The 22,266-nt window shown below is 38.0% G+C and overlaps 1 protein-coding gene across 3 annotated transcripts in view; it reads right to left on the bottom strand.

The window, feature by feature from the left end:
• Window positions 1-21,831, bottom strand: part of LOC309494502 (CD48 antigen-like) — a 53,327-nt gene extending 31,496 nt beyond the window's left edge. For 2 of the 3 annotated variants that reach the window (XM_082163913.1, XM_082163915.1), the window contains exon 1: window positions 6,200-6,365. In XM_082163913.1, the coding sequence (XP_082020039.1) occupies window positions 6,200-6,263 (64 nt within the window). In that variant the 5' untranslated portion in view covers window positions 6,264-6,365. Of the gene's footprint in view, window positions 1-6,199; window positions 6,366-21,630 lie in introns of those variants that run through there. The other variant, XM_082163914.1, reaches the window with a different exon arrangement.
• Window positions 21,832-22,266: the final 435 nt, after the last annotated feature.

Here is a 22,266-nt window from a genome sequence, read left to right on the forward strand (position 1 = left end):
TATTAAAATAGAAAAAGGAAAAGTAGAAATCCCAAAATGGTACAGTATAGACTACACTCAAGAATATGAATGCTTTAATAAGTCTACAGGAATTCATAATTTAGGAGAATTTGATGGAAAGTGTGATACGATATGGAACCTAGACAAAACAAATGCTTGGCATTCAAATATACCTGTAAGAGCCCCAGAACTTCAAGCACTAGGAACTAAAAAAGGGAAAAAGATAAATCCAGAGCAAGAATGTAAAAACCAAACTATAGCATTACCGTCAATAGAGCTATATGAAGATCAGACATTGGTAGTAGCAGATTTCTTTTGGGCTTGTGGAAAAGGACGGCTTCTAGCATCCTTGCCGCTAAAATGGAAAGGAATATGTGCTAGGGTAAGATTAATTCAAGAAATTACTATTGCACAGTGGGAACCAGAACAAAATGTAAAGGAAAACAATAACAGAAGTAAGAGAGCTTATCAACCAGATCCTAATGTAAGTTTAGATTCAATAGGTCAACCTAGAGGTATCCCTAATGAATTTAAAGCTAGAGATGAAGTTAAATCAGGGTTTGAATCAATATTTATATGGATCACGCAAAACAAAAATGTTGAATGGATCAATTATATTTACTATAATCAGCAGAGATTTATTAATTACACTGATGATGCATTATCTGCATTAGGAGAACAACTACGTGAAACAAGTAAAATGACATGGCAAAATAGACAAGCCCTTAATTGGCTATTGGCAGACAAAGGAGGAGTATGCGTTATGTTTGGAGATCAGTGTTGTACTTTTATACCAAATAATACCGCTCCAGGAGGAAAATTTACTGAAGCTATGCTTAAGATAAAAGGATTAAGAGCAGAACTTAAAGCAAATGCAGGAAGAGATAGCCAAATGTGGGACTGGTTTGATTTAAACTTTGGTGCAATAGGAGCATGGTTTGCAAAATTAGGAATGTTTTTAGGTGCTGCAATATTAATAGGAGGATTATTATTCTGTTGTGTACTTCCAATATTACGATCGCTTGTAGTTAAAACCACGGTTAAACAAATGGAGGTGCTAAAGTGTCAGGATTGCCCTGAAAAAACAAATTGGATCTTACAAGCATTGGACAATGAATCAAGTACCTCAAATGAGGACGAAGAAGATGATTGATGAGCCAGACCCTGGGTGTATGTGCTAGCCTAACCTCTGGCCCAAAAAGGGTGACCCTCTACGATGCGCAAAGTGTCTGGGTCGAAGAGAAAGTCTACACCTCAAGGAAAAACTTTTGGATAGTATAATGCATGATTTGAGGTTTGATGTGTTCTACATAACTGTGACAACCACAGGCAAGGCTGAACAAAATACACGCTCACGCTTATAACAATGTTTGATGTTTGATTAGGGAGGATTCGGGTCTTTTACTTTCTCCATTGAAAGAAAAACAACTGAAAGAAAGAAAAATGTATGGAGAAAGATGTTTGGCTCGATTGCTCCTCGGAGTGTGGTGGCATAATTTCAGTCATTGGAAATAAGAATGAGTGACTTAATTTAGTCACTAAGGTAGTATAAATGAGGGGACTGGATTTTGAAACTACACTCTGGAAAAGGGAAATGATTGTGGGGCTTGAGTAAGCCCCAGAGAGGGGAATGTTGAAGATTTTATTATTTAGAAAATAAGTAATTTAACTGTATTTTTGTACACTATTATCTCCTTCTGTGTGTCTTTTGAGTGACTTTGGATTGACTTTGGAAGCCTGAGAGCTGTGCTGCTGCAGCAGAAAATTCTATTTCAGTAATGTCACATGGTACAAAACTATTTCTCAAAATACCTATAGAATGTATTACCATCATGTATTACCATCTTTGGAGGAAGGAGAAGGTATATACGTTAGAGCTGATCATTGCTTGGTAGCGTCTTTCTGCAGAAGGGCGTTCAGACTTTGCTTGTGAAATAAAGTCTAATCTTTCTGGCATCTGAGATCTTTGAGAAGTCATTTCCTCGATTGCACCCCAACATTGGCACTACAACAGCCGGAGCCAGTGTCTGTGCCTGAGCCGGAGCCAGTGTCTGTGCCTGAGCCGGAGCCAGTGTCTGTGCCTGAGCCGGAGCCAGTGTCTGTTCCTGAGCCGGAGCCAGTGTCTGTTCCTGAGCCGGAGCCAGTGTCTGTTCCTGAGCCGGAGCCAGTGTCTGTTCCTGAGCCGGAGCCAGTGTCTGTTCCTGAGCCGGAGCCAGTGTCTGTTCCTGAGCCGGAGCCAGTGTCTGTTCCTGAGCCGGAGCCAGTGTCTGTTCCTGAGCCGGAGCCAGTGTCTGTTCCTGAGCCGGAGCCAGTGTCTGTTCCTGAGCCGGAGCCAGTGTCTGTTCCTGAGCCGGAGCCAGTGTCTGTTCCTGAGCCGGAGCCAGTGTCTGTTCCTGAGCCGGAGCCAGTGTCTGTTCCTGAGCCGGAGCCAGTGTCTGTTCCTGAGCCGGAGCCAGTGTCTGTTCCTGAGCCGGAGCCAGTGTCTGTTCCTGAGCCGGAGCCAGTGTCTGTTCCTGAGCCGGAGCCAGTGTCTGTTCCTGAGCCGGAGCCAGTGTCTGTTCCTGAGCCGGAGCCAGTGTCTGTTCCTGAGCCGGAGCCGGTGGTGTCTGTTCCTGGGCCGGAGCCGGTGGTGTCTGTTCCTGGGCCGGAGCCGGTGGTGTCTGTTCCTGGGCCAGAGCCGGTGGGGTCTGTTCCTGGGGCGGAGCCGGTGGGGTCTGTTCCTGGGCCGTGGCCGCCCGAGGGGTCTTCACCGCCGTGGCCGCCCGAGGGAAAGTCTCCGCCCTGGCCGCCCGAGGGACTGTCTGCTCCGCCGTGGCCGCCCGAGGGAAAGTCTCCGCCCTGGCCGCCCGAGGGACTGTCTGCTCCGCCGTGGCCGCCCGAGGGAGAGTCTGCACCGCCGTGGCCGCCCGAGGGAAAGTATGCTCCGCCCTGGTCGCCCGATGAACTGTCGTCTCCGTCCTGGCTGCCCGAGGGACTGTTCGCTTCGCCCCGGCCGCCCGATGAACTGTTTGCTTCGCCCTGTTCCCCCTCTGTACTGTCTGTGTCACCCTGGCCCCCTTTGAGTCTGTTACCCCCTGTTTCTGTGTCCCTTCATGGACCTGGCCCCCCGTCCCTCCCCCTGATCCTCCACCTTGCCACCTCCCTCCTGAACTTTTGTTTTGTTCTGTGTCCGGTCTTGGAGTGTCTGGGAGCCACTCCGTAGAGGGGGGGTTATGTCACAGTGTCTGGTTGTGTTCTTCTGGTATCCACTAGATGTCCTCCTTTCCCCACGGTGTCATTCAAGAACTACCTTTCCCACAATTCCTGTATGTGTGATTGCACAGGTGTTTGTTATCTGTTCCCAGCTGTTTCTCGTTGTCATCTAGTTTGTTCCTGTATTTAAAGCCCTGTTTGTTCCATGTCCTGTGTGTATCGTTGTTTATGTCACACCGCGTTTGGTTTACCGTGTTCCCTGCCTGAGTCTGTTTGTTGTTTTTGTACTGCCTGTCTGGATATCGAATCCTGCCTGTTTTGACTACTCTTTTGGATTACCCTTAATAAACCTCAATTTGACTGCACTTGGATCCACCTTGCTTTTTCCCTTGAGCGGATCGTGACACTACCTATTTATTTTAAGAGAATTAGCTAATTTATGTGGTTTTATTTAGAGACACCATTGTTTGTTCCCAGCATGCTTTGCACATGGCTGGAAATGGAGAGTAAATCTTGAAATTAAGTGTTATTTCATGTGTTTTTGAGTAAAGGGAAACATCTGTTAATGTTCAGGTATGTTTCACATTTGAAAGAGTTTCTATTATGTTAAAGTTTTGATCGTTACCATTGTGCAGAAGAGTAGGGCTTATGGTTAGGTTGTGAATAACTGCATTGTTTTAATATTCTGAAGCATATTGTTTTATACATGTAGCAATAAGTCTGCTAATGATAGTGCAGTAACAAGTTTGATTCTGTGCTGTCCTAGCAGCATACAGTCTTTATATAAAACAATATATCTCAAAGTTAAATATAAACAGGTCATATCCCTTCACTTGACTTCACATAATTATGAGAATAAAAAATACTTCAAATAAAAAAGCACATTTCACTAAATAAATTTAATTCATTATGTCATAGACTAAATAAATTAGGGCATTTTACATTATTTATTCAGGTAGATTCCATGAATGAAATCAAGCTTTAACTACTCAAAAATATTATGTGTAATATTGTTACCATAATTTTTTTTAAGTAAATAGCAGTAACATTTTTTTTTACACTGTAGGTGGTGTGGAAGCCCTGCAAAATGTCTCCACCTCTTTTTGTCTTTTCACCATCATCCTGTGTCTTTTCTGTCTTTTCCTCCATGCTTTTCTGGCATGTCTTTGCTCCCTGTCAGATAATTCACTGATACTCTTCAACTTTCCTTCTTCCCTTCATTTCTTATTTCTTTATCTTTCTTTCCTTAAGTATTCCTCGTACTTCACTGGGTCTTCCCTCAACCTTTGTTTGTATTCTCTCTGTCTCTCTGTTGTAGTTTTTCTATTTTTTTTAGGCATGTTGGTGTTTTATGTCATTCTCCCTGTCAAGTTAATCATAGAAATTAACATTACTGACAACAACCTTACACCTAAGCTAGTATCATGGACTGCAACCTTAAGTAATTGTAACCTCATCACATTACAGAATTTTAACAGAATCTTGCATACTAAAACACTAAAACACTACTAAAACATACTGCAGTAGTAATTATTTGCATAACTGTACTAAAATGTAGTTTATTCCTCCAAATAAAGGATTATGTGTTCCCTTTTGTCACTACCAAAACAATAATGTCACAACCAAAACTTCAAGACATGTTTCGGTTGTGACTGTTTTGGTAGTGACAATATTAGATACTTTTGAGCCTAGCTCGAAGATGTTAATCAGCACATGGTTAGCAATCACTGGTCAGAACAGTTGAACACATATAACAACTACATTTTATGGAATAACATCCCAAAAAGTTTTCTCAATTTTAGAACACATTTACCTCAAAATTATGGGATCAATCTACTCACCATATAGCACATGAGAGAGAGGGACACAGGAATATTTCCTGATCAAAAATGTAGGGGTGTGGTTAAAATCAGTCTCAGCCAATGGACTACAACATTCACTGTTTTGGTAGTGACTTCGTTTAAAAAAAAAAAAAAATATATATATATTTTTTTTTTTTTTTTTTACAAGAATGGAAAAATTTGCAAAACATTTTTCAATATCATTTTCACAAGTTGAAATTTAGGGGTTAGGGTTTGGGACAGCCACCTCCTAATTGAAAGTAGCCCATAAATGATGATTTTATATATATATAAAGCTTACTGATATCTTAAATATTATTGTGGGTTTCAATAGATAATTGAAGGATCTTAGTAAACATCTAAGATTTTAATAATTAAATGCTTTTCAAATGTGTTTTTTGGATGAGGGACAGCAGTTTGCACCAATTCTGTAGAATGGCCCATAAAGAAGTGGCCTAATGCATTGAATAATGCGTTGTTTAAATTGTGTTTAAACGTAATACATCTAATAAAGAGTGTAAATGTGTACAAAGAGAATCGCAATGCTGACAAAACTTATACTGATAACTTCTGGATTTCAAAATTAAAATAGTGAGTATGTGTTTGTGGTACAGCAGTGGATCAGTTACGGGTACAGCAGTGGATCAGTTACGGGTACAGCAGTGGATCAGTTACACACTGCAAACGCAGCATATGTGAAAGCACTATAGTGTGCTGCTCCTGCACCGCATACCACAAGGAGTATGTGAGAAATGGGCGTAAAGCCCTTCTGGATGAAAGGAAACTACTTCATCTACTGACGACGTGCAAATGAAAGAACAGATCATTTCCATAATGACCAACACAATCTACAGTAAATCACCTTGTGTGATTCATTTAAATAATCTCCTCCACCATAAATGTTGCGCCTGAAAGGAAAACTCATGCAATAATGAAGGTCCACCGAAAAATAACCCTGTCCATCCTTTTCAGAGCTAATGTCTTTTTTTTTCTTTTTTTTTTTTTTTTTTTTATACAGCGTATCTTTATTAAATCATGACAGTAGTTTTTTAACGCCAAAAGAGTAACCATAATTGCACTGGAGGAAGCTGTTAGTAAATTTGACCCTAACTGTTTAGGTTTGCCAAGAACGGCGTGTTATTTCCATGAACACGTTAATAACTCACCTGAAACAGCTCCTGTGGTGAAGAACACAACGATGGAGATCAACGTCAAGAGTTGAAGTGACATTTTTGTTAGAAAACGTAGCCTATACTTTATTCACTTGTCTTCGAGACTTCGAGACAGAGACACAAACACACCGAGGCGTGGTGTAAGAACAGAGGAAGTTTGAAAACGCCTTGCGTTTGTTGGACAATGTTTGTCTTCCACTAGTAAAGGGTCACTGCTGCCATCTTACGTTTATTGCAAATGTGTGAAATTAACCTGTTTAATCCCAAACTTTTCCCAGACATGAAAATATCCATATGAGGTGTCATTAGTTGCCCCTTAAAATATTCAATAATAATTTTTATTGTGAACAATTGTGACCGGTGGGATAATGTGTATAGTACACAGTATACATACTGAAAATTCTTATAGCCTATATCGGCCCAGTTATTTAACACATTTTAAACTCTTTCATCCACTCTTTAAAAACCTTTATACAACACTTATATAAATACTGAGATAAAAAAAAGAAAATAATAAAAATACAACCATCTATATTTTCCCACCGGTCACTATTGTTGCCATCAACATCTTTGCTCATTCTATGACCACACTCAACAAAACTGAAAAATTGTGAATTTATATATGAATACTAGACACTTTAAAGATAATGTGTACCAAAAATCTTTGTAATGTCTTTATGTTAACATTCTTTACTAACCTTTTGTGTTGGAGCTTTGATGCAGACATCATCTATGGTGCAAACAAGAATTAAACTGCTCTGGTCATGTGACATTTTGGACTTACCATGTGAAACAACACAACATTTAATTCAGAACAAGCATTGTTGTGTGTGAGGGATGTGAGTAGTATTAACATATACCATGTGTCACTTTTGGGTTGATTTATGACCCCTTTGATTGATTTATGACCCTAGTGTCACTAGTGATTGACAGGGAATCCATGTGTCACTCAAACTGACAGGTCAGTGAGTGTCAAATGTTTTTACAGGGGGAACGTCTGTATGGGGGAAACTGTTGCTGATTGTATTCCTTTGATTGATGTTCTTTTAAGTCAAGTCAAGTCATCTTCATTTATATAGCGCTTTTAACTATGTAGATTGTTTCAAAGCAGCTTTACAGAGATAAGCGTATAATTTAAGGTAACAGAGATTGTTTTGGCTTTATTGCGGTTCTTTAATAAAGTTATTTCCCTGCTAAAGTTAGTTTTGATTCGCTTCCGTTGCAACGATCATTTGTTATTAAATTAAGGGCCGCTAAGACGACACCATTCTCTCTACACAGACTTTAAACGCGAACCTGTGAGAACCGCTGATGGCGTTCACATGCGCATTAAGAATTGGTTCTATAGTTATGTGCCTTTGAATATATGTGCGCAGGTTTGGAATTCCCTACAAACCAAGCCTAAAAGTACTGGTGTTTCCTTATAAATTTTGATACATCATTTTATTTTATTTTGTCACTTCGGGGTAGGTACACAAAACGAATTTTCCCGACAACGCCTTATCTGTAGAGTGACAAATGGTCTTTTAAGAACAACTGTGTGTGTGTGTGTGTGTGTGTGTGTACCTCAGTAGGATCAGTAGTACCTGAACTTAAGGTTTTATGTTAATGCCTAAGACAAAGAATCAGACACGTTCATCAAGCCAAAGAGTCCTAATTACCCTCACACCCCGTGCTATATTCTCACCAAGAAAAGGTGTCGTTTTTTCTAGAACATCTGTATCTGTTTCCCGACGCCAATAGGATCAGTGTTAAAAAGACAAATAATCAAAACATTTATCTAACTCACATTGAAGGTGTTTGCGAGTGGAACTGGCGGGGGAAGAGTGCATCCTAAATGGGTTTGTTAATGGTTTTAGGACAGATGCTTAGGCTAGCCTAGATGTTTAAAGAATGACACTTCATCAAAAGCTTTCTGGTGATTCTCTGGGCTCACACACAAAAACATCTTTTTAGTGTATATCAATTTGGTTGTTACTTTTGTTATTTTAGTATTTTTAAAGAAAATGTTTTAGTTTTTAACCCAACCCATTGTGTGTTTGTGTGTGTGTGTGTGTGTGTGTGTGTGTGTGTGTGTGTGTGTGTGTGTGTGTGTGTGTGTGTGTGTGTGTGTGTGTGTGTGTTGCAAAACAACAAATTTACATATTGTACTACAACATTCTGAATAAAATAAGACACACAGGGATTTTAAATGTTCAAACATTTTATACATTTGTTTGCCATACAAAAAGCAAGAAAAGTTGTCTATTTCCTTTAAATAAAACTTTTACTTTATTTTATTCTTTAAAACAGACTGATGACCAGCATCTTTTATTAGTACTGTAGCCGAGCAGTTTCCTCACATGAGTAACCTTGTACTGTAATGTACCTTTTTTTTTTTTTTTGACAAACCTAAATTTCATATTATACCTCTGTGTGTGTGTGTGTGTGTGTGTGTGTGTGTGTGTGTGTGTGTGTGTGTGTGTGTGTGTGTGTGTGTGTGTGTGTGTGTGTGTGTGTAACAACCACAAGGGATACATAGCCGCGTTTCCACCGAAATTACCCGGAACAATTTGTACCAGGAACTTTTTTCCCAGGAACTTTTTTTGCCCCAGACCGGTTGCTTTCTGCGTTTACACCGCGGTCTAAAGTACCGGGAAGGTAAACTGCGCGCAACTGCTCCTCCCAGTCTGCGACGGACAGTAATCAGTTGCGCCACGTACATTTATAATAAGTATGGAGGAGATTCAAACTGTGGTGCAGTTATGTATTGGTTTACTAACGAGGTAATAAACAAAACAAAATAGACGAGCACTGATACTAAAGCGTGTTCAGAAAGCTCGTATGCGTATAAAATTAGACAACGTATGTTATCAGTTATTGTGAGATGCCTGGGACGAACGCGCAAAAAAATTCCTCTTTCGCAAATACGCTTAAAAAAAGCCTGAACCCCGTCTATCAATCATAAATAGTGACAGTCTTGTAAATAGTTGTTTGTTACTAACCTAACCTTGCAATAGATGACAATGTGTAAACATAATGACTTAATAATAAAAGCTGTGGCAGAAAAGAGACGAGCACTGATAAAGCGTGTTCAGTAAGCTCGTAATGCTAACGTTAGATATAAAATTTGTATGTTATCAGCTATTGCAGACATTGACCGTGAGATGGCTGGGACGAACGCGCAGAAAGTTTCCTCTTCCACAAATACCCTTAATAAAGCCTGAAAGTCGTCGCCAGTCCACCAGTTTTTTTTATTTTTTATTAAATTCCATATTTGCAGACAGACAACTCTTACTGCATGAAGCCACGACACGAACCGCAATAGATTTTTTAAAAAGGGAGGTTAAAAATAAATAAATGCTGCGTGGAATCATCCAACCAAAATGCGGCGTGAACACAACCAATCAGCTTGTGCAGTGCACAAGTCCCACCCCTGAAAGTTCCTGAACTTTGAAAAAGTACTACCTCATGAGCAGGGACTATCGGAGGGGGAAATATTTACCCGGAACTTCATTTAGACCCTGGTTCCTGCGGTGTAAACACATCGAGTACCAGCCCAAAGTTCCTAGTTCCTGGGGAAAGTTCCTGCGGTGGAAACGCGGCTCATGTTGACGCCTAAGTTTTGGGTAGTGCAAACATGTAATACTCAAGAAATCTAATCTTAGTGTAATCTTCGTGTGGTCAGAACACAAAACTTTGTGTTGAGTGATCCAGACAAAGCTTCATGCTAGAAAATATCATGGAAGTCACTAGCCCTTCAACATCCAGCACAAAATTAAAGAGATGAGCTTAGGATGTTTCGACTATTACCATCTTCTTAGAACCTTGATATCACCCGTTTTTGGGGGTCAATCAAAGCGACACAATATATAGTTAGATATATTTGTGTGTGTGTGTGTGTGTGTGTGTGTGTGTAAATAGTTGTGCTAAACTCTTTGTGTGCATTTTTACACACCAACATATTCTGTCAGGGGTGTGTCACACCACTCTGAAGCAAAGTGTTCACACTCTTGAATAACTTTCAAACATAATATTTATACAGGAGCTACTGTATGTGTGTCCAAAACACCTGTCAATTTAAAAAGACCAAATCAGTAAGAAAAGGGGGCACAGCATACATTGAAAAGTAACATTTATAATAAATACACAAAATCCATTCGTGAGCAATGAGCAAAGTTTGTTCATTTTGTCTTGTAAGTGTTGTTTTATCACTCCACTAGTGTCCATATTCAGATAGCACTATTTTGTTTGTTGGACTCTTCTTTGAGAACTGTCAACATTCTGTGTTTATAGGAATAAATGCAAATTAAGAATTTGAGTGATAGTCTTTCTGCTTGAGAGTGTTTGACTAAGTTGATATTTTTTTAGTGTAACTTTACAGCTATCTATGATGTGGGGTCACCAGTGCCGCTGCTAGCCATTTTGGTGCCCTAAGCATAATTCCTTTATGATGCCCCCCACCCCGACCCCGAGAAAAAAACCAGTTTGTTTTTGCCAGTTTAACTTTTTATTACCAAACATATAACTCGATATCAATAACACAATATCAGCATCACAGTATAAAACTTAAGAACACTAAAAAGAGAAAGTAAAATCTTCACAGCTTTGCTGACTTTGTAAACATATGTAGAATAGCCAACACACACTACACATTTGAAAGTGCAAACTTTTCTTCAGTAAACAGAATAGCAAAATAAAAAATGTATCAAAATAATCCAGACATGTTTTTCCCAAATTCAGTGTCACTTTGAATAAATTACATTTATTAGACAAAATATTCAAACAAAGAATCTCATACCGGAAAAAATTATAAACATTTAAAACTGAAAGCATGGCAGCCAATGAGTTCTCCCCCTTTATTCCTTATTTATCAACTATTTGATAAATCTAATCTAATCTAATATAAAAGAATAATAGAATGAGGTGCAATAATGCACACATTAACAGTATTGTTTGCTTCATATCATTCATAATGACATTTTATATTTTTTATATATTTAACAGGAATTGTTAGCCTACCATGTGCACTGCACTGACTGCTAAAGTTAACTGTTACTGAGAAAGTATTAACCACCGTCACGTCAAAATAAACCATAAACTACTGCTCAATATCTAAAGAAAGAAAGCAAGTAACAGCTAGCTGGCGTCAGTTATTTGTGAAATAGGTAATGTTTAAAGGGATAGTTCACTTTGAAATTAATTTTTGGTATGTTTTAGCTTACCTCAAGGGCATCCAAGATGTAGGTGTCTTTTTTTCCGCAGTAGTTTCAATTTTGATATTTTTAGGTCAAACCGTTCTTGTCTGTCAGTCATATAATGCAGGTCTATGGTCACTATCTCAAAGAGCATGCACAGAGTCCAAATTAAAACAATTCCCCGTCGTCCAAATTAAACAATTCCCCATTGTAAGTACACATTGATGGCCTAAGACACGAAACGAGCGGTTTGTGTGAGAAAACGAACAATATTTATATCGTTTTTACCTCTTATACACAGCCATGTCCAAGTGATCTGATCTGACGTGTACGCAGACTGGTGCATAGATATATACACTAGATGTCGCTTTAAAGACATTCGTTCCAATTAACTGCCGTAGACAAGGCGACATCTAGTGTGTATATATCTATGCGCCAGTCTGTGCACACGTCAGATCAGATCACTCGGACATGGCTGTGTATAAGACGTAAAAACGCTATAAATACTGTTCGTTTTCTCACACAAACCGCTCGTTTCGTGTCTTAGGCCATCAATGTGTACTTACGATGGGGAACTGTTTAATTTGGACGACGGGGAATTGTTTTAATTTGGACTCTGTGCATGCTCTTTGAGACAGTGACCATCGACCTGCATTATATGACTGACAGACAAGAACGGTTTGACCTAAAAATATCAAAATTGAAACTACTGCGGAAAAAAAGACACCTACATCTTGGATGCCCTTGAGGTAAGCTAAAACATACCAAAAATTAATTTCAAAGTGAACTATCCCTTTAACAGTAAAATCTCAATTTAGCTTGCACCGAAGTTATAAGTTATAATAACATAGTTTACTAACATTAACGTCAGCAAGTTCGAGGCGCGTTACGATTAGCAGCAGCACCTTGCAGCACACTTTCCCGTATTTAAGAATGATTAAACATGGACTTACCTGCAAGTGATGCACGGGCATCATCTCGCAGTTTCTCCTTCTTTCTTTTCTCAGATCCTAACTCCTGCTGTCTTTTGGGGGCCATTTCCAAAAAAGTTACCTTCTGTCTGTCAAGCTTCGTCCGCGCAAACGCGAACGCGTCCCTCGCAAAGGCGCCCGCGCGAACAACCGGCACGGACCATCCAACGTGGGGGGGCGGTGCTATCTAGACTAGAGCAATTAAATGATCTTGTTCCCCCGTTTTTGTTACATATACATGGCTAAAATGTGCCTAATAATATTTCTATAGGCTAATGAAATAATATCGGCATTATAATTTTTTTTTTCCATTAGGCTATTTTTGGTGCGCACAGCGCGTGATGCGCGTGGTGGGAGCGGCGGCGCTGGGGGTCACATGAAGCATCAGCACGAAAAGTAAGTTATTCTGTTTTACACTTAATCTGTTACAACTGAATCACATCTAACTATTGCACTGAGAGCTGCACATTCATTAACGTTTGAGGCTGGTAAACAAAGTGCCACACTCTGGTAAAACCTGCAGATAAAAAAAAAAAAAAAAAGATGTGTGGAGAAATCACCATGTAAATTCAAGACTCCAAATCACTAGGAAAATAAGTTAGGCCATACAAAAATTGTTTATGATGCATACAGAATATAGAAAACTCAAATGATGAGCAATTTGTAAGTTTGTTACACGTTTGTAAGTATGACTTTTTATTACACCACTAGATTAGTCATCTTGTTGAGATGACACTGTTCACATTTCTTTGTTTGTTGGTCTGTGTTTAGTTTTAGGTGAAGACAAACCGATGTAAGTTCATGCTATTCCACACATGGGAAAACGTGTGTGATGAACGCAGGCCTTTCATTTAAGAGGCTTTTTAAATATATGACTGAACTTTCTCTTTTTGACAAACCAGTATTTCATATTATATTACATTATACTTAATATTATATTAAGTTGTTTAACGTCCACATAATTGTTTATTTCAACGTCCCGCTTAACATTAAAGATTATAGTTTGTTTTCAATTGTTATCACCATCTTCTTTGACTCAAATAAAGGTACTATATGTGCTTAAAATCTTTGTACATTTTTTGCTCTTCTGTCAGATTTGTTAGAGGAACTATGCCACACAGTTGCAATGCAAACTCATTAAGAACTATAAAGTTACATGTCCTTGTAAAGACTATGAATAAAATGTAAACATATTTGTTATACAGGATTTATGTGTGCACAAAAGTAAATTCAAGAGGTCAATTTATTACAAAAGAGTGTAAGGCATATAGGAAAAGAGACAATTAGCCATAAAGAATACAGAAATCCTCTCTCCTGGTTTATTGTGAAAGTTTATGTCGATACAGTATGTAAAATGATATTTTTTTCCACTAATCGATGACCCGCTTTACATTTAGTTTCTTTGTTTTGTACAGTTTGTAAAGACTACTCTCTGAGCGTGGTCAAACATGTTCATAGGAATAATGAAAACATGAACAAATACCGCATTTTGAGAATTAAATGACAGTCATGACACTGCTTGAAACTAAACAAATGAAATTTATTTTAGGACATCTTTCTGGTCTTTCTCCGCTGTGGGATCGCAAGACACAATGACCCAACATGTAAAGTGAGTTATGCTGTTTTTCTGTTACCTATTCAACCATTACACTTCAAACTCTTCCAACTATTACACTTAAAACTCTGCATTTCACCGCACAGTCATAGATACACAGTTCTTTTGTGTTTGTCTCTAAACAATTGTTAAGTAAATGAAAAAAAAAAAAACACAAATTAACATATGCACTGGTGAATTGTTCGCAAAAAGATTCATAACATGCATTTATAAAGCATATGGGATGGAATTTCATTCTGTGGAGACTTTGTTAACTTCTATACCAATGATAATGTTAAGATGCTATGTCAAGTTAAAGACTTTTAGGTGACATTATCATATTAAAATTGTCTTGAGTAAAATTAAAACTCAGTGTTGTATAACAGCACAGATCGATAATAATTTAAATGTTTTTCAAAATATACAAACAGTTTTAAACAGTATTCCACAATCTGAATAAAACATGATCAAGGCTGTATCATAGAAATGCTTAGAAGCAATGGAAATTGGATCCAATCACAGTTTTAATAAACAAGAAACAAATAAACACAGCAAAGAACACAGAGATGGGGACAAGTAATAGAAACAGAAGCAACTCAATACATTACAATATCATAGAGTACAATGAACAAATCTTCAGGTTTGCTGAAACATGGCCCTATGCAATACATATTCACACCCATCACCATTAAATGCTAATCTATCATTTAGCAATACTCAAAATAAATGAAACTCAACTTTAACAGCTTTGTCGATTGTTGAGAAAACTGAAAACATAGACTCATTTTGCAGCGTTCTGATGTGTATGAGTCAGTAAGTCAGACTTAACACTGCTTTGACACGTACCACACATCGGGTGTGGTGCCATCCCAGTTGAAAAAAGTAGCAATTTTATTTTTATTTTTCACTAATACCAATACATTTTTTTTTTTTTTTTTTTTTTTTGTGTAGTAAAATGGCAAGTCTATGGCAGTCAAAAGCAGATAACCACATTCGATGTATAATCTTCGTAAGGTTCCATAGCGTAGAGTTTGACTGTGTGTGTGACCCCTTGTCAAACACAAATCTTCCTACACGATCATCAGACATCAGAAAGTCCTGTTTCACAAAATCTTTATCTTCACGTAGAAACTTTGTCAAACTAATTTTCTGGAGTGGATAGTGAAGGTCTTCATATGTTTAAGCTTGTTAACTGTTCATCTGTTGCTGTTCTTGTCGGTGTTACACACATCACTCTAGATGTTTTCAGGAGTTTTTGGAGTAGCCATTGTAACACTAGTGTTTTACTTACTATCCTAAATCTTATTTAAATACCAAATTCAGGAGGCTGGGCTGTAGGTGAGAAACATCCAGGGTTGTAATGCTCTAAGGATGTGACACCTTCAGTTGTCATAAAACATCACACTTAGTGAGATTAACCAGTATTTTTCTTCAAACAAAAGTGATTACAGTAATTTGCTGGTAAATCGTTGTACTCTGATGCACTGTATTTTGTTTTACAAATAGATTGTGAAGGTCTCTGATAGAAAGATGTCTTCATACCTTTGATTTACGGTGTTTTTAAAAAAACACTACATAGATGTTTTATTAGATTAAATACTTAAGAGTTCCTTGTGCTGCATTCTATATCCACATACCCACCAAAATTCATGGGAGCATTGTCTTATTTGAACAAAGAGAAGCCGAGAACACCTAGAGCTCACTAAAATTACAGCAGATTAGAGGAAACAGTTGTTTTTCAAAGTGTAAGGAAGACAGACACACCCCCACATCCCCCCCCCCACACACACACATACGGTTAACAGTTTCTAAAACAGTACCCCCCCCCCCCCCCCCACACACACACACATACGGTTAACAGTTTCTAAAACAGTTTGTTTCAGGAAAAGTGAGTTTGTTTCAAAAAACTTTGATGAGGCCAAGAACACTAGCACTGTTAAACATGCGTGACAATTACTGTTCCAATTCAACTCTGATGTGCCTGAGCTTGTTTCACATATAACTGTAAATTATCACAGTAATAAACAGTTCACTTGCATTTGCTAGCTAACTATTGAAATTTACGATATACTAAAACATTTTGGTACTCTGCTGATGTGAACAAAAACTGCATGTTTTCATAAAAAAAAAGGAGAACAATATATTAAGACATAAAACACACCGGGCCCTATTTTAACGATCTGAAACGCAAGTGTCAAAGCGCAAAGCGCAAGTAACTTTGTGGGCGGGTCTCGGCGCTGTTGCTATTTTCCCGGCGGGATAAATGACTCTTGCGCCAGGCGCAAATCTAAAATGGGTTGGTCTGAAGTAGCTTCATTATTCATAGGTGTGGTTTGGGCGTAACGTGAAATAAACCAATCAGAGCGTCATCTCACATTCCCTTTAAGAGCAGATGCGCTTTTTCCATAGCGGATTGCTATTGTAACGGCGGATTTGCCAGGCGCGCGCCAGCAGCGGTTCACAGCCAAGGAGAGCAACGCTCTCGTCACGGCCGTAAAAGAGAGAAGTTACATTGAAATGGAGAAACCCACCCAAATTAACTTCGGTTAATTTGGGTAAATGTGTAAGCTAGATGTATGCTTTTATAATAAATTGTTTATCTATCTATCTATCTATCTATCTATCTATCTATCTATCTATCTATCTATCTATCTATCTATCGTAATAATGTATGATTTGCAAAAATGAAAACTGCTGCTTCTGTGTAGATGAGAGAATCAAAGTGCGCGTTGTGCACACGCTACATTGATTATGGCCAAGCATGCGCCCTTAAAATAGCCTATGAATAACATGCGCAACGCGCCACTGACTTTAAACTATTTTTTCCTGGTTAGTGGCGCAATTGTTTTCTAAACCTGCAAAATAGCATGAAGGAACGTTTGCGCCGGAACACGCCTCCTCTTTGCGCTGAACCGCCCCCGGGAGCGCAAGTGTATTTCTTAGTTAACCGACGTGCTTCTGTGGAGGGAAAAGTCCGCTTTGCGCGGGTGAAAAATAGGAATGATACATGCGTCGGTGTACAAAGTCACTTGCGCTGGGTGCAAGATAGGGCCCACCGTCTGTTTTTTGGATCAAACCTAAAAGACAGACGCCTAAAACACTGGTGTCAAAGTATTGGTGTTAAAATTACTACTTATCAACTGTAGTTCATTTACTTAACAATTGTTTAGAGACAAACACAAAAGAACTGTGTATCTATGACTGTGCGGTGAAATGCAGAGTTTTAAGTGTAATAGTTGGAAGAGTTTGAAGTGTAATGGTTGAATAGGTAACAGAAAAACAGCATAACTCACTTTACATGTTGGGTCATTGTGTCTTGCGATCCCACAGCGGAGAAAGACCAGAAAGATGTCCTAAAATAAATTTCATTTGTTTAGTTTCAAGCAGTGTCATGACTGTCATTTAATTCTCAAAATGCGGTATTTGTTCATGTTTTCATTATTCCTATGAACATGTTTGACCACGCTCAGAGAGTAGTCTTTACAAACTGTACAAAACAAAGAAACTAAATGTAAAGCGGGTCATCGATTAGTGGAAAAAAATATCATTTTACATACTGTATCGACATAAACTTTCACAATAAACCAGGAGAGAGGATTTCTGTATTCTTTATGGCTAATTGTCTCTTTTCCTATATGCCTTACACTCTTTTGTAATAAATTGACCTCTTGAATTTACTTTTGTGCACACATAAATCCTGTATAACAAATATGTTTGAATTTTATTCATAGTCTTTACAAGGACATGTAACTTTATAGTTCTTAATGAGTTTGCATTACAACTGTGTGGCATAGTTCCTCTAACAAATCTGACAGAAGAGCAAAAAATGTACAAAGATTTTAAGCACATATAGTACCTTTATTTGAGTCAAAGAAGATGGTGATAACAATTGAAAACAAACTATAATCTTTAATGTTAAGCGGGACGTTGAAATAAACAATTATGTGGACGTTAAACAACTTAATATAATATTAAGTATAATGTAATATAATATGAAATACTGGTTTGTCAAAAAGAGAAAGTTCAGTCATATATTTAAAAAGCCTCTTAAATGAAAGGCCTGCGTTCATCACACACGTTTTCCCATGTGTGGAATAGCATGAACTTACATCGGTTTGTCTTCACCTAAAACTAAACACAGACCAACAAACAAAGAAATGTGAACAGTGTCATCTCAACAAGATGACTAATCTAGTGGTGTAATAAAAAGTCATTTGCAAAATCATACTTACAAACGTGTAACAAACTTACAAATTGCTCATCACTTGAGTTTTCTATATTCTGTATGCATCATAAACAATTTTTGTATGGCCTAACTTATTTTCTTAGTGATTTGGAGTCTTGAATTTACATGGTGATTTCTTCACACATCATTTTTTTTTTTTTTTATCTGCAGGTTTTACCAGAGTGTGGCACTTTGTTTACCAGCCTCAAACGTTAATGAATGTGCAGCTTTGATTGACCCCCAAAAACGGGTGATATCAAGGTAAGAAGATGGTACACACACACACACACACACACAATGGGTTGGGTTAAAAACTAAAACATTTTCTTTTAAAATACTAAAATAACAAAAGTAACAACCAAATTTATATACACTAAAAAGATGTTTTTGTGTGTGAGCCCAGAGAATCACCAGAAAGCTTTTGATGAAGTGTCATTCTTTAAACATCTAGGCTAGCCTAAGCATCTGTCCTAAAACCATTTACAAACCCATTTAGGATGCACTCTTCCCCCGCCAGTTCCACTCGCAAACACCTTCAATGTGAGTTAGATAAATGTTTTGATTATTTGTCTTTTTAACACTGATCCTATTGGCGTCGGGAAACAGATACAGATGTTCTAGAAAAAACGACACCTTTTCTTGTTGAGAATATAGCACGGGGTGTGAGGGTAATTAGGACTCTTTGGCTTGATGAACGTGTCTGATTCTTTGTCTTAGGCATTAACATAAAACCTTAAGTTCAGGTACTACTGATCCTACTGAGGTACACACACACACACACACACACACACACACACACACACACACACACACACACACACACACACACAGTTGTTCTTAAAAGACCATTTGTCACTCTACAGATAAGGCGTTGTCTGGAAAATTCGTTTTGTGTACCTACCCCGAAGTGACAAAATAAAATAAAATTATGTATCAAAATTTATAAGGAAACACCAGTACTTTGTTTAGGCTTGGTTTGTAGGGAATTCCAAACCTGCGCACATATATTCAAACGCACATAACTATAGAACCAATTCTTAATGCGCATGTGAACGCCATCAGCGTTTCTCACAGGTTCGCGTTTAAAGTCTGTGTAGAGAGAATGGTGTCGTCTTAGCAGCCCTTAATTTAATAACAAATGATCGTTGCGACGGAAGCGAATCAATCAAACTAACTTTAGCGGGGAAATAACTTTATTAAAGTCAAGTCAAGTCAAGTCAAGTTTATTTGTATAGCGCTTTTCACAATACAGATTGTATCAAAGCAGCTTCACAGTAATAAATTAAAATAATACAACAAAGTTTGTTTCAAGAGGAATTTATTGATTGATAAAATTAAATTAAATATCCCCAAAATATCCCCAACTGAACAAGCCAAAGGCAACAGTGGCAAGGAACCGAAAAACTCCATCAAGTGACCTAATGGTGTCCTAAAACTCCATCAAGTGACCTAATGGTGTCCTAAAACTCCATCAGGTGACCTAATGGAGAAAAAAAACCTTGGGAGAACCCAGGCTCAGTCGGGGGCCAGTTCTCCTCTGGCATTTATGAGCTAGAGGCCGGATTGTAGTTTGAACTGTAGGATTATAAGAATGCCTGGCTGAAGAGATGCGACTTTAATCTAGTTTTAAACTGGGAGAGCGAGTCTGAGCAACGAACAGTATCAGGAAGACTATTCCAGAGTTTTGGAGCCAAATGTGAAAATGCTCTCCCTCCTTTGGTGGTTCTGGATATCCTAGGTATGACCAAAAGCCTTGAATTTAGTGATCTTATAGAGCGCGATGGATTATAGGGCGATAGAAGATCCGTTAAATAGACTGGAGCTAAGCTGTTTAGGGCTTTATTAGTCAGTAGCAATACCTTGTAATTAATACGGAACTTTATAGGTAACCAATGCAGTGATGATAAAATCGGTGTTATATGATCATATTTTCTTGATCTCGTAAGAACTCTAGCGGCGGCATTTTGGACTAACTGTAGCTTGTTTATTGAGGATGCAGGACAACCAGCTAATAAGGCATTACAGTAATCCAGTCTCGAGGTCATGAATGCATGAACTAACTTTTCTGCATCAGAAACTGATAGCATATTACGTAGCTTAGCAATGTTTCTAAGGTGGAAAAAGGCTGTTTTTGTAACATATGAAATATGATTTTCAAAAGACAGGTTGCAATCGAGTATAACACCCAGGTCTTTTACTGTAGAGGATAAAGTAACAGGACATCCTATGATGTTAAAGTTGTATTGTGCAAGGTTTTGTGGGCGGTGTTTTGAACCGATAAGTATTACCTCTGTCTTGTCTGGATTTAATAAAAGAAAATTACGCGTCATCCAATCTTTTATATCTTTAACACACTCTGTCAATTTGGAAAATTTAGCGTTTTCATCCGGCCGTGATGAAATATATATTTGAGTGTCATCAGCATAACAATGGAAACTAATTCCATGTTTCCTTATAATATTTCCAAGTGGCATCATATATATTGAAAATAACAGAGGGCCTAATACAGATCCCTGCGGCACTCCATAGTTTACTGGAGTTATGATCGATTTTTCTCCATTTAAATAGACAAAATGGTAGCGGTCAGATAGGTATGATTTGAACCAGCTTAGTGCTTGTCCTTGAACACCAGTATAATTTTGTAGTCGATCTAAGAGTATTGTGTGATCTATAGTATCGAACGCAGCACTAAGATCAAGTAAAACTAGTATTGAGATACAGCCTTGGTCAGAAGCTAAAAGTAAATCATTTGTGATTTTAACGAGCGCAGTTTCAGTGCTATGATGCGGTCTGAATCCAGACTGAAACTTTTCATAGATATCATTTTGTTGCAAGAAAGAGCCCAGTTGAGCAGACACCACTTTTTCTAACAGACATAAATGGAAGATTTGAAATGGGTCAATAATTTGCTAGATTATTATGATCTAATTGTGGTTTCTTAATGAGAGGTTTTATAACTGCCAGTTTAAATGTTCTTGGAACATGACCTAAAGATAAAGACGAGTTAATAATATTGAGGAGATATAAAGAACCGCAATAAAGCCAAAACAATCTCTGTTACCTTAAATTATACGCTTATCTCTGTAAAGCTGCTTTGAAACAATCTACATAGTTAAAAGCGCTATATAAATGAAGATGACTTGACTTGACTTAAAAGAACATCAATCAAAGGAATACAATCAGCAACAGTTTCCCCCATACAGACGTTCCCCCTGTAAAAACATTTGACACTCACTGACCTGTCAGTTTGAGTGACACATGGATTCCCTGTCAATCACTAGTGACACTAGGGTCATAAATCAATCAAAGGGGTCATAAATCAACCCAAAAGTGACACATGGTATATGTTAATACTACTGCCATAATTGCACTGGAGGAATCTGTTAGTAAATTTGACCCTAACTGTTTAGGTTTGCCAAGAACGGCGTGTTATTTCCATGAACACGTTAATAACTCACCTGAAACAGCTCCTGTGGTGAAGAACACAACGATGGAGATCAACGTCAAGAGTTGAAGTGACATTTTTGTTTGAAAAAGTAGCCTACACTTTATTCACTTGTCTTCGAGACTTCGAGACAGAGACACAAACACACCGAGGCGTGGTGTAAGAACAGAGGAAGTTTGAAAACGCCTGGCATCGTGTTGGTCTTCCACTAGTAAAGGGTCACTGCTGCCATCTTACGTTCATTGCAAATGTGTGAAATTAGCCCGTTTAATCCCAAACTTTTCCCAGACATGAAAATATCCATATGAGGTGTCATTAGTTGCCCCTTGAAATAATCAATAATAATTTTTATTGTGAACAATTGTGACCGGTGGGATAATGTGTATAGTACACAGTATACATACTGACAATTCTTATAGCCTATATCGGCCCAGTTATTTAACACATTTTAAACTCTTTCATCCACTCTTTAAAAACCTTTATACAACACTTATAGAAATACTGAGATAAAAAAAAAAGAATAAAAATACAACCATCTATATTTTCCCACCGGTCACTATGAATACTAGACACTTTAAAGATAATGTGTACCAAAAATCTTTGTAATGTCTTTATGTTAACATTCTTTACTAACCTTTTGTGTTGGAGC

The sequence above is a fragment of the Leuciscus leuciscus genome (genome assembly GCF_965113295.1).
Source record: "Leuciscus leuciscus genome assembly, chromosome: 3".
NCBI classification, from domain to species: Eukaryota; Metazoa; Chordata; class Actinopteri; order Cypriniformes; family Leuciscidae; genus Leuciscus; species Leuciscus leuciscus.